The 12,982-nt window shown below is 41.1% G+C and overlaps 1 protein-coding gene across 1 annotated transcript in view; it reads right to left on the bottom strand.

Moving 5' to 3' along the window:
* Window positions 1–891: 891 nt before the first annotated feature.
* The window catches only part of nol4la (nucleolar protein 4-like a), a 29,273-nt gene continuing 17,182 nt past the window's right edge, over window positions 892–12,982 (bottom strand). The window contains exons 5-11 of the mRNA XM_033629212.2: window positions 8,759–8,900; window positions 7,735–8,027; window positions 5,823–6,008; window positions 5,170–5,358; window positions 4,938–5,054; window positions 4,603–4,792; window positions 892–1,798 (exon numbers count right to left, since the gene is read on the bottom strand). Of these exons, the coding sequence (XP_033485103.2) occupies window positions 1,578–1,798; window positions 4,603–4,792; window positions 4,938–5,054; window positions 5,170–5,358; window positions 5,823–6,008; window positions 7,735–8,027; window positions 8,759–8,900 (1,338 nt within the window). The 3' untranslated portion in view covers window positions 892–1,577. The remainder of the gene's footprint in view (window positions 1,799–4,602; window positions 4,793–4,937; window positions 5,055–5,169; window positions 5,359–5,822; window positions 6,009–7,734; window positions 8,028–8,758; window positions 8,901–12,982) is intronic.

The following is a 12,982-nucleotide window of genomic DNA, read 5'->3' as shown; positions in this document are numbered from 1 at the left end:
TGATGTTAAAGGACGGCTTTTTCAACAGTGTCTGACGCTGCAAGTCACTGTCTGAGTGCCAAATTTTGACGACTTCGAAGTGAGACCGGGTTGAACAAACACACTGATGCTGAAACAGCTCGACGCTGTCATTAAACACATTAACTGTTAGGTAGCATTAGCTGTGTGATGCTAACAGTTAGCCCTGTCACTGTGTCCTGGACTCCGCGCTGCCTAGGAGGACTGATTGGTTGAGAGAAACGAAATCAAGCCAACGACTGTGGTCATATGGTAATATGGTGATTCGAAAACTTCCTCAAGTGCTGACAAAGCACTGTGGAGATAGGTCAGGCTTCGCTAAACTATTTTACACTTAAACTTAATATTGGCTGCACCCCTTCACAGAGAAACGGCGGCATTTGCTGTATCCGCTGTTTTTTCGGTCCACCTCAGCGCCCATTCTTTGAAATTCGCCAGATTGTTGTTGATGAGTATTGGAAGGAAAACTTTGGCTTGTCCAGAGCTTCACTCGTATGTTTGAGTGAGCTCCATCCTCCTTAAATTAAACACACATCAACAGTCATGAGATCCCCAGTAGGTGTTTTGAAAAAGGTAACGTCCGCCTGTACACTTTGCTGCCTGTGACGAGAGGCTGCTGAAGACAGCTAACGCCGGCGAGCAGTTGGAGTCGTTTTTGCGTTCTAGTGTGGACAAAGATATTTTGTAAAACCAAGGTTGTGTGGACAGACATATTTGAAAGGAGGGGAATAATATCAGTTTTCAAAAACATCTGTACACATGTACACGGGGCCGCAGACTCTGGAAACCACTCCAACAGAGCAGGACCGAGGTATCGTTTTGACGGATCTGCTGGTCAAACCTTTCAGGTGAAAACTGTCAAACACTGTCCTGATTTTTTTTTTTTAACCTTTCTCTACATTGTTTTTTTTGTGTATATGTAAGTCAGCACATCCTTCAGTAGCTGTTGAGGTTAACAGGTCAGTGGATTTAGCAGCGATTTATCTACTTCCAGAAAGCACAGAAGTGAATTTGGAGAGTTATGGTTTAGAAAAGACTCGAATCAGACGACCCAATCAGATCATGCCACTGTACAGCATATTTTACAATTTGTGTAAAAATAGACACAAGGTAATGACGCTAAATCACTGCTATTTAACCGTTAATTTGTCCAAACATCTGCATAAACGAGCCAATGTGGCATTCTGGTCACAGCTAATTCAAGGTAGTGGTACTCCCCTGTGCACCAATGCAGATAATTCTTTCACATAGATCATCGCTTCCTGAGACGAATGGAGGTTGAAGTGGTAAAATGAACTGAATGGGATGAATGGCTACAGATAACAGGGCACTAAGGTCAAAGTGAACCAAATGCATAAATAAACATTTTCAGCCTGTGATATGTTCTGGCCCGTCCAAATACAGAAACACGTGGGACTAAGTGACGGTACCTACAGGACCCACTGTGTGCGCTGCAGCATCACTCGTGTACCTTGGTGTCTTTGTATGAACGTCTGCCCAGATGTGTGTGACTGAGGGCGACAGAGGTGGACAGGCTGGGAGAGGGTTTTGGCTCGGACTCAGTTCTGCTGCAGGATCAGGTTTTCCAGCTCGTCTGCAGAGCGGAGCAGGAAGGCGGCGGACTCTCGGTATCCCGCGATGAGCTGCCGCACCGCCGTGACCTCCGGAGGGCTGAGCTGGGCTGAAGCTCCGCCGCCGCCGCCGCCACCCTGACCGTGACTGTTAGAGCTGGAGGAGGTGGAGTTTGGGCCGACTGACTTCATGCTCAGATCTGTGGGACCTGCGGACACAACCATGATGCTTCAATAAAGACATACAATACAGGAGGAACACCAGGAGATGTGAATAAGGGCCAGAAATAGGGTTGTAAAGGGCTGATTAATTTCTGGAAAACTTTCCAGGGAAGAAGCTCAGAAATATTGGGAATGGAAAAAAAAAAAAATGCAAATTGGACCTTTTTTAATAGTGAACTTATTTGGGGGAGAAGTACATATAAATGTACGTAGTCATTTGATTAAAAGTATGTCAAAGGTTGGCTCAGAAATTTGGGGAATTTTGAAGAAAAAAAAATTTAAATTTCCAACTTGGAACTTCAAAAGTGAACTTATTTAGGGTGGAAATATGCGTAAAAATGCTAAGTTATATGGCATGTTTTTCTTTTTAAAAATGTGCTTATGGTTGGTAAGTTACGCTCTAAAATTTGGGAAAAACAGTTTTTAATTTTAATTCATTTTTCAATATATACTTTTTTACTTTTCAATATCTACCCTTAAATTATATATTTATTTATCTATTTTTATCTATTTAAAGCATATTTTACATTAGTTGCACAAAGTGCTGTACTGTCAAAAAAGTAGCAAAAACTAAAAAATAACATAAAAATACATTTTTAAAAATGGTTATCTTATTCATACACATAAAATCCAAGTCTGACAGAGGAAAAAAAGAATTCAAATTCATTTCTTGAGGGTTTTTTGGAAGATGGATCTAAGGAAATGTTTGGGGGGTTTTTTTTCAGTATAATGTTGAATAAGTCAACTCATTTTTTAAACTTAAACTCCACTAGATTGTTGTTGTTGTTTTTTTCATCTCTATTAGATGGGTTTATAATTATGTCTGCTTATGATATGGTAACAGGTTTGCCTCTATGACCAGGGGCGGAGCAGAGGGGGGGCCTCTGGGGCTCCAGCCCTGAAGGTTTTTCTGAAAAGCCCTGAATCTGTGCTGTTCCCTAAAGAAATCTAATATAATTGAGTCAATGTTCTTCTGTTGGCCCAACAGTCAGCTCAGACCAGTGAAGACCACATAATTTGGCATTATTGCTGACACTTGATTTGCAGTCAGAGCAGCCCAGATTATTATAGCATGAATTTGTCTGCTTGACATTAATCTTTGAACTATATTCTAGCACAGTATAACAAAAATAGCTTTCAAGATTAGTTCAGTCAGACAACTCACGTTTTAGATGTTTGGTTCAACAGCAGAACGTAGTTAGAGTTTGGCGTCTAGACTCATTGCTCCCTGCAGATATGTTTACATGAGATATCAGGGAGTGATGATTCAATATTTCCCTCCTTAGCTGGAGCCTGCAGGTGGGTGCAGGGGTGGAAGTGGGGCTGACAGAGCGAGCAGCAGTACTAATGCAGGGCAGCAGCCACATTAACAAGGCAGAGGGAGAGCTGGGAAGACTTTGCAGCTTAAATAGACCGCCACATTTGGAGGGTGTATTTTGTGGATGACACATGGAAAGTGATGTATGACGTGTGTGTATGAATCAGTGCAGCTCAAGTTGACTGTCTGAACTAGCTCGCAGGGGTCACTCCATTAATGCTGTTGACACCAAAGTCCTACCCTACCTATGTTATATAACTTAAAAATAGTAACATCAGATATTCTTTGCCTCTTTAAGCTGCAGGATTGAAAATTAGTCATCCACTACATTTGTTGTGTTTTGGGTTAAGAGTTGGAGAACAGTTAGATACAAAATGGGATGTAGGCCCACGGGATGATTTTTTTCTTTGGGTACTATCATGTTTTTCCCAAATGATACACAGATTTTAAGGTATTCTACTGTATCATCTCAAGGAGCCTGAAAAATAGTGCAATTAGCTGCTGTAAATGGGGAAATCTCCCCAGGGGCCCAGATCTTCTACATTTGGGTTGAGCCCTGAATGTTTCAGGATCTGCCCCTGTGTATGACAACAATATACTCCCTATATTTCTATTTTTATTCCTGTTGATTTATCATTTGTTCCCATATAAGAATTGCTGTTACTATGAGTGTGTTTACCTGGACATGAGTAACCTGTTCATGATCGGGTTTTTGGAGTGTCACGTTCATGTGTTTGAGCATGTTAACAGCATATTCTGTTTATGAGTAACCTGAATATGCTAGCAGAAGTACTCTAGAAGTAACCGAGATGTATACAGGAAATATGAATAACTTGATTTCTTTATACTTATGTAAACACCATAAACCGAAAATGATCCTAGATGGGATAAGCCCCATAAATGGGTCATTCATGTCCATGTAATCACACTCTATGTCGGGACTAAATAACCTGGAACTAGCTAAATAAACGTCCGCACACATAGTTCGGCATCTGATGATGATGCTATAGCAGAAGTTAGGGGATCGCTAAAGTCAGTGTGGTACATCATCTGGTAGAATTTAGCACCAATCATCCTGAAGATGTTGAGATATTCTACTGAAATAAATTTTAGATAGATGGTGGTGTTAAAGGAAAAGTCTCAGGGTCACCGTGGTCATTAGGATTCATCATCTTGGTACCATGAATGTCTGAACAAAACAATATGGCCGCACATTCAATAGCTGCTGTTATAACAGCCAACATACTAACATAGTCGTTCCTACAGCTATGTACTAGCATGGCTAAAAGTATTCAGCAGCACATTTTTCTGAGAAGTATTTTAGGTAATCCACCAGCGTCCATTCTATTCACCAATACTGTTTTAAGGTGGACACTCATGTTAAGATGAAGAGTTAAATGAACCAACGCTCTAATAACAGGAGCTGAATATTCTTCTCTGAGCGTCATTATTTGGTTGCTATAATCTCCTCACCGTTGGTTTGTGCAGCTCCAGAGTTCTGCTGGTTGCTGCCGACCGTCCCGTATCCCCGCAGGTTGTAGTTGAGGCCTCCGTTGGTGTAGAGCTGGTCTTGGGCAAAAGCTGCGCTGGAGATGGTGAACCCTGACGGCGCCACAGAAGCCGGGTCCCTCGAGTTGGACTTGTCAGCACAGGCAGGTTCATCCTGTGAGAAATCAGACGTCTTCAGTTTTGGGGAGGATATTGCAGTTTATTTGTGCCGTTTGGCGTTAATGATGCATAGCCATCCTAGCACATTTCCAAAATCCCTGCTGGTCAAATTCACATACACCAACTGCCAAGACATTTACCGCTTGGTAGACATCGAGCCGCATCCTCTTGGCAGCATTTCGGGTTTCGTTCTCGCAGGCAGCGGCGAGGATGTTCTCAGCCATGGCAGAGGTGAGGTGAGGAGGTGTAGGTCGTATCTGGCGGGAGGGGGCAGCGAGATTTTAGCACATTATGAATGCGAAACTCTGGATTCATTGAGATTTGTTATGTTGGATAAATATGGACGACATTTTGACTGAGGGCACTTTGTACCTCAAAGCCGCCCTTCTTCATGCGGCGGCAGGATTTGAGGTAGGTGCGGATGCGCTTGCGGGAGCGCTCCTGGAACTCTGGGAACTGGCGGCTACAGGACTCAATGATGGCCTGGATCTTCTCCTTGGGCTGTTTGGAGATGGGCACCATGCGGTCCAGATTCTCATCCACGAACAGACGCACAAACATCTGACAGAGACAGAGCGAGAGGGGGGAGGGGAGAGAGGGGATGTAGAGCAGAAAAATGGGAGTGGGGGTGCCGGGTAGAGAGCGAGGGGGAGAGGGGTGTGAGAGTCGAAACAAAAGAGAGGGAAGGGAAGGCAGGGGATGGGGGAGCATCAGATTTAGAGAGGGAGAGAAGATAAAGAGGGAGGGGGAGGTGATGAAAACAGGAGCGATGGAAATGGAATCATTGCTCATATTCAGGACAGGATTTCTACTGTTTGCTCATTCACTCATGGATGCATCTTTGCTACTGTACTCTACTTATTAAGATCAGAAATGCACAGACTAGTTTTCACAGGATAAACAGTGAGCATTGTGTACTCGCTCATATAGAGTTTAAATATGATATTGTAATATTTCTGAGTACACTATCTACGCTGACAGTACTGTATTCTGTCTATACTATAACAGGTAGACAGGTTACTTACATTGAAGGCTTTGAGTCTCTCAGGGTCCATACCCTCAGCGTCATTGATCTTGTCGCTGTCATCGTGGTCGTCATGATCATCATCATCATCATCAATTATCTGTGCCCGACCAGAGGTCAAGTCCTCAGCGCTCATGCTCAGTTCAGTTTTCACAGAGTCATAGCTTCCTGAGCTGTAAGGAGGGGACTGAAAACACACACAGAAACACACAGACATAAAATTATTATAGATTACACAGACACAAGAGCTGATTTTCTAAAGGTGACACACCCCAGGTGAAAACATGTGGGCTGTTTTGCTTTCATAACATTTTTTATTCAGACCAGTGGAAAGAAAACATCAAAAATACACATATTGATGTTTGTTTTATAATATATATTTTGTAATGCCTAAACATCACAAAAGTTGATAAAAAAATAATTGTCTTAATATAAGGAATCAACTGGGGAAATTTCTTGGATGTCTTTTAGTTCAAATGTTTGCCCTGTGCACCTGTAGTCTTATTTTTAGTAATACATAAAAGTAAAGGCCATTTTCTCAATTTTTTTCATACTCTGAGCCAGAAATGTCCACTTCAGTAGCACTCTCATTCACCAAACTCCCCAGTTTTGTTCCTGTCTATATTCTGAAGGTTTTCACAGAGGGGTTTGTTAATGTATCATTCATAGCCTGATTTAGAGAACATTTTATTCCTAAAAACATGTTGAATAGTTTTTCATGGTCATTGACCCTATTATCTGATTTATGTAGTGATTAAGAGAGAGATACAAACTTCCCTTTATAAAAACCTTTCACTGTAATATGTCCACAAAAATGAAAAATAAAAGAATTTGAAACTTGCTTTTATCCAATGTTCAGATTTTTGTTCCGAAAATAAATTAAAATCAGCACATATTTAATTCAATAATGCCTCGTTTGCATTTTTAAACATGAAATTAAAAAAAAAACTTGTAACGCTCGTCAATGTCAGTGATCAACTGGGGAAGTTTTATGTTGATAACTGCTAGGTAAAATTTTTACCATATTCATCCACTGAGTCTTATTTTTGGTCTAAAAATGTATGAAAATTAATACTACATATAATTTTCTCAATTTGTTTTTTCCCTCATACTCTGAGCCAGAAATGTCCACCTCAGTAGTGTTTACTTACACCAAACTTTCCAGTTTTAATTCCTGTCTAGATTCTGAAGGTTTTTATTTATCTATTTATTTGTTTATTCATTTAACCAGGAAGTCCCATCGTGACTGAAATCTCTTTTACAAGAGACCTGGCCGAGGTAGCGGCCAATCAAACACATTAAAATGCAATAAATACAACATATAAAACAAACATCCACAATAAAACAACAACTAATCAAACATAGTGGCCTCTCAAGAAAAAAAGCACATGTCTCTGTCACCACATTCTTTGCAATTCTTTGCTGAGGGGTTTGTTTATGTAACATTTACAGTAACAGCCCTAATAGTATGGCGAAAATGGATTTTTTTTTTTGGTTTATAGCTGTTGACAGTTATTTTTGATTTATAGTCAGGAACAGAGGGGTCTCAAATTCCCTCTGTAAAAACTTTGGACTTGTCAACAAGTCAACAAAATCAAAAAGATTTTTGAACCTGGTTTTAGCCAATGTTCAGATGTTTGTTCTGATAATGTATGAAAATCAGCACATTTCATTAGATAATGTTTCATTTGTATATTTAAACATAAAACAAACACACAAAAACAACTTGTAATACAATAATTAGTTGTCTTTATGTAAGTTATTGTCTGGGGAAGTTTCATGGTGATATCTGTTAGTTCAAGATATTACCCTGTTCACCTGTCTCCCCTCAACTGCTCATTGAGTAACACAGAGTCAGCTCCACATGAGACAAATGTATCTGAAGTCATGACTAATTAAGTTTTTATTCTTACCTTGTTGGTGTACTCTGTTTTGATGGGGTACTTCCTGTTGGGGTCCGCGGGGTAAGAGTTTGGCGGCGAGCTCCCAGCCGGCAGCAGTCTGTCGCTCAGGTTGACCGGTTGCTGATCCTCTGAGGAGGACGAGGGCGAGGTGGTGCTAAAGTCCAGCGGAGCGCTCAGCCCGTTCTCTGTCACCTCCCCGTAAGGGGCCCCACCATCTGGGGGGTTCCCACCCACAGCCAGCACCTCCGGGGAGGTCAGGGCCGGCAGCCCGTTGGCACTGCCGCTCTCCGAGGAGTCGTCGTCTGGCAGAGGAACAGAAGACACGGAGCTGAGCTGTGCGTGTGTTTGTCATCATTTTGCTTTAATGTGAGTTGTTTACTACAATAGGCACTATTTCTGTCCTGGATAACAACAGAGTGGGCGTGTGAGCACAGGGGGATGGGACTTCCTGCCTCGTGTTGTACTCTCAAACTGTTAAGGAAGTGGGTATTGGGGTCAACTGTCAGAATAAATAAAAGTTAGGGCAGAGGGGGAAATCTTCAGTTTTAACAGAAGAGAGAAAGAGATGAGGATGAGGAGGGACTGATGGGGGAAGGGAGCCTTCACTTCCTGGTGTGTGTAAATTACAGCTTTTTCACCCAGTTTATGGCTGTGCACTGATTTCACTGTGATTTCTACATGGGTCACGTTCCCACCTATGTTCACTGTAGAAAGGATTGATTCTCCATCATAGCAGGTCCTTTCTATCATGGTGCCTAATCTGTGAAGGTTAATATCAGCCTTTGTCCTACTTCTCTAAGCCCTGAACCCTGAGAGAAAGAGAGGGGTGCGCAATGGGTCGGGGCTGCGGTGGTGTCCCACCCCCTGTAAGGATGGATTTATTTGGATTAGTCCACTAAGAACGAGGCAAGCTGTTTCCTGTGTAACAATCTGTACCTTCCAATCATATACCTCCAGATGCAACTAAAACAATAAAACAAACTGTGGACACAGATACACTGTCCTGGTTGTTGTTGGCATGTGTTTGTCTTACCTTCCTCTTCTTTAAGGGGGGCTGCTGGGTTGCTGACTCTCTCTCCGTTGGGTGGACTGGGCTCAGGCACTGGAGGCTGCTCAGCTGCGACCCATGTGGTCTCAACGCCGTTCATGTCCTCGCTGCTCACCGAGCTATCATCCTGAAAGGAGAGAGAAAGGAAGAGACCATGAGGCGGGGAAAGGAAGCTTGGCTGTGAAGAGGGAGTCGTGTCAGGATGGAGATCCTTTTGACAAACTTCCCAGTTTCCCATTTTGTCCTGTAGAGATTAAAAAGGGAGAAGAAGAAGAAACTCTTCTATCACAGGTTCAAATCTACAATTCATCCAGTCACAAAGGGCCTCAAGTGGACTTTCTGCAGACATCCAGAAAGTCTGCTTGGGGTGCAGACTTGAGAGAGTTAATTGCCCGCAATTCATTACAATATGGAAGTGACAGTGTAGTTTTTTCCTTTTCAATAGCCGACTAATATATGTAAAACAGTTACTGTAGCCTATTAAAACAGTACTTGAATCATGTAGGCCAGAAATAATATTCAACATCATGATACAGAAAAATGTAGAAATATAGGCTGTAGAGGGAATGAAAATGCATTGTATTATTCGAGCCTACCCAAAAGGTTGCGCAGTGTAATGCCAAATATATAGGCTAGAAAGCAGTATGTACAGTACAGTTGTACAGCCTCAGTCTGCAAGTCCAGAGGGTGGACACTTGGATCCAGCCATGGTCACTTCTGGCTCCAAAAACCCAAGATTGCGACGGCTGTAATGCTGAACTCAAAGCTTTAAAACTGGAGTCCACAAACCAGTGGGTGACATCACGGCAGCTACTTCCATTATTTATTCAGTCTATGAGGCCAACCCGGAAGTTGGCACCACCCTGGTTCCCTTGTCAAAAAGCCAATGGGCTTGTTGTTGTTTTGTTCAGCAAGATCATCACACATGAGCAGGGGCTGATTGTCAATGGGCTCTGCCCCCCCACGTAGGAGCGAGACACACACACTTTATACTTGTTCAGCCTCTCTTAGTCGTTGTTTTGCATCTCTTTGTAGTCGGAATACATCCTTTTGTAGTTTTTGTCTCTTTGCAGTTCCTTTGCATTTCTTTGTGGTCATTTTGAATCTCTATCTGGTTGGTATGAGTTAATTTGAGTGACATTTTGCAGGTGAAAGCCAGGGCAACCGCCCCAAAAAAACACATTTGGGCCCGAGAGGCCTGTTCAGTAATCCTTCCAAACAAATAAATACCACTTTTATGAATTTTGAAGTGTAAATGCAATCACCCAAAGTAAAAAACTAATGTCAGGCTATAAACAAACTCAACCTCCATCACATGACTTTAATGTCGCCGCCACAACGAGGCTGTAAAGCCATGTTCGGTGTGATGACGTTCCGTAGTCTCATTTAGCCACTTGTTAGCAACCGTCTTTTTCAAGACCCATGAAAGCTTATAACTCAGGAGTGGGGTATTTACTAACGTATTTTATGTCATAAAACAAAACATGAAAATCGCTTACGCCTAGATTTGACCTGTGGAGTTTTTCCTCCATCACTGACATGACATACACTGCTCACTGAAATAGCTTCAGACAGGAATCTCTTAGAGGCCAGTATGGACCAGAGCAATAGTTACTGCAAAGAGGCTTTCAATGTACATTTGTGACATTTTCCTGATTTCAGTCTTGATAAAATGTGCTGAAGTCTGATTCAGAAAAAAGCAGGAGGCTCCCTGTTAAGTAATATGTTTCTTGGAGCGCTGCTATTTTTAACTCTGTTACATAGAGACCCTAAAGATGCTTGTTGTAGCGCAACACGAATATGAGTAAACCATGAGGATTAGCCAAGGAGAGCGGAATAATCTCAAACTATTCAAAGGCTGTCCTGAGCTTCGGCTCCAAACTACAGGCATTATATCATCTGCTAACAGCCATGAGCACATCTCAGAGCGACCCAGGCCACTTCCTGTTAACATACATGATGACTTCTCTCTGGCCTTTGTGCTCACCGTCATGTATCAGCTGGCAGAGAGGGGAGCAAAGCTACGACTGTGTGATGGGAACAGAGCGGAAATATCATCTCGCCATCTCATTCCCGCCACACGAGCACACAAATAGGCCTAAACTCTTGGGAATATGCATCCGTCCCTCTGAAAGGGGGTTTGAGGAGGACCAAAATGCTCAGTGACGGCTCCATTAGGTACCAAGTGAGCAGTGTAGCATTAAAGAGCGACGGAGACAGGAGAGGGAGAGAGGCTCTAATTACACAGCTTCTAAGTAGTCGGGAACGTAGCATCATTAATGCTTTAGTGTATAATTCATAAAGTCTGGGGATTTACTTTTAAGACCGAGACCCAAAAGAGTTTTACAAAGAGATAAGCTGGAGCATTTAACTCACTACACGTTACTTGAATAAACTTTATTGTCTCATCAATCAAGACAACAAACATATGTCTCCAGAAGTTGATATGACTTACGGTATAATAATGTTTTTGTAAAGAGATAAAATAATTAGTCGATCAACAAAAAAATATATATTATTTTGATCATCTCTGAACAGTTTGGGTCATAAAAACATTCAGTGGTTCATGCTTCTAAATTATGAGGATCTGCTGCGTTTCTTCTTCTCAGTAGATTTAATTTTAACATTGCTGGGACACAGGTGAGGTTGGGGGTCTTCTGCTAGGAAACACTGAGCACTGAACACAATTTCCTTCATTCTGGTGAATTTGTATGCACCAATTGCCTGTCCTGCATCTGTTTGTAATGGAAAGGTCTTTAATACTATCAAAAACAAAGTCCTCACCTACTGTACTGGGGGGGGACTAACCCCTGCGTCCCCCTCAAAATCTACGCCTATGCTTGTGTGTGATAGTAAACTAAATACTTTTTGACTGTTGTATTGGAAAAAAACAAGCAATCTGGAGATGCTACTGTGGAGTTTAGGGAACTCTGGTCAGCATTTTCACAAGTTTCACAAGTCATCGGTTTCAGAGTCTGTTTTTGATGTGGTGTTTATAACTAAGTCTGTATCTATTCAAAGTGGTCGAATGGAGGGGCATCCGCATCAGATTAAGGTTCACTGCCAAATAGACAGTGGTGGATCTTCCTATTTCCTTTTTTAGATAAAAATAAAAAAATAATGGACATAAAACATAATGGATAAGCTGGAGGGGAGTGTGTGTGCAGAGCATCGGAGTAAGAGAAAATGAAAATAGAAAAGACATTCTGGGCGCAACACAAAAAAAGAAACACATTTGCAAATTTATACAATTTTTTATTGTGTTTTTTTGTTGGTATTATTTGTTAGCTAAACTGTTAATTTGTGTTGATATTATTTAATTTAATTTAATTTAATTTAATTTAATTTAATTTAATTTAATTAAATTATTTTATTTTATTTTATTTTATTTTATTTTATTCATTTTTTGGTGTGGGGTGAGGTGACAGGTGAAACTTGCCTAGGGTGCTGAATGTCTGAGGTCCAGCACCGCAAGTAAGTTTTCACTTACAAGGTATTTGCCTTGGTGTTTTGGTGCATACAATAAATGTTCAATGAACCAATCAAGGCGAAATACTGTAAAACTTCAATTAATAGCCCGGCTATTATTTGATTAAATCACTGAAATCAGAAGGCCTATATTTGGGACAGGCTTTTAATTCCTTTCACACAAAACTGTTGCTCAGCAAAGATCAGGAGATATAATCAAATTGTTTATTTAAACCAGTATGAATATCACTTGTATAAAAACCAAGCTTCAGATAATATATCAATTATGAATCATTCATTTGGTCTAGCTCCAACAGACAGAGCATCAGAGAGAGAGAGTTACATCACTTGAGGATTTTGGCACCTGGCAAAAAATAATTTCCACAACTTGAATACATTTTTTTGAAAAACCCTTTTGATTCTTTTGATCTGAGGACCCTTATGGACTAAAAGAATATGAATAACTTACAAGGTAATCAAGTAATGGACACATAATTTATACATCTGAAGGACCTTCATAGAAAACAATGAACTGCTTGGCAACCAGACTAGGCGTCTAATTGAGACAGGCCTTTATTTGTCAAAATGTGTAGCCACACCGGGCTAGTAGAAGGAACTGGGCTTTTAATTGAAGTTTTACGGTAAAAATAAAGGCAAAGTACTGCAACAGTCAGGAACATGAATATACAATAGAAAAACTACAATAAAAATATGAAAAAGAAACCATAAAATACTATAAAA

This window comes from Epinephelus lanceolatus, chromosome 8 (assembly GCF_041903045.1).
Source record: "Epinephelus lanceolatus isolate andai-2023 chromosome 8, ASM4190304v1, whole genome shotgun sequence".
NCBI classification, from domain to species: domain Eukaryota; kingdom Metazoa; phylum Chordata; class Actinopteri; order Perciformes; family Serranidae; genus Epinephelus; species Epinephelus lanceolatus.
Note: the sequence above shows the minus strand (reverse complement) of the source record. Positions and strands in the feature narration are given on the sequence as shown.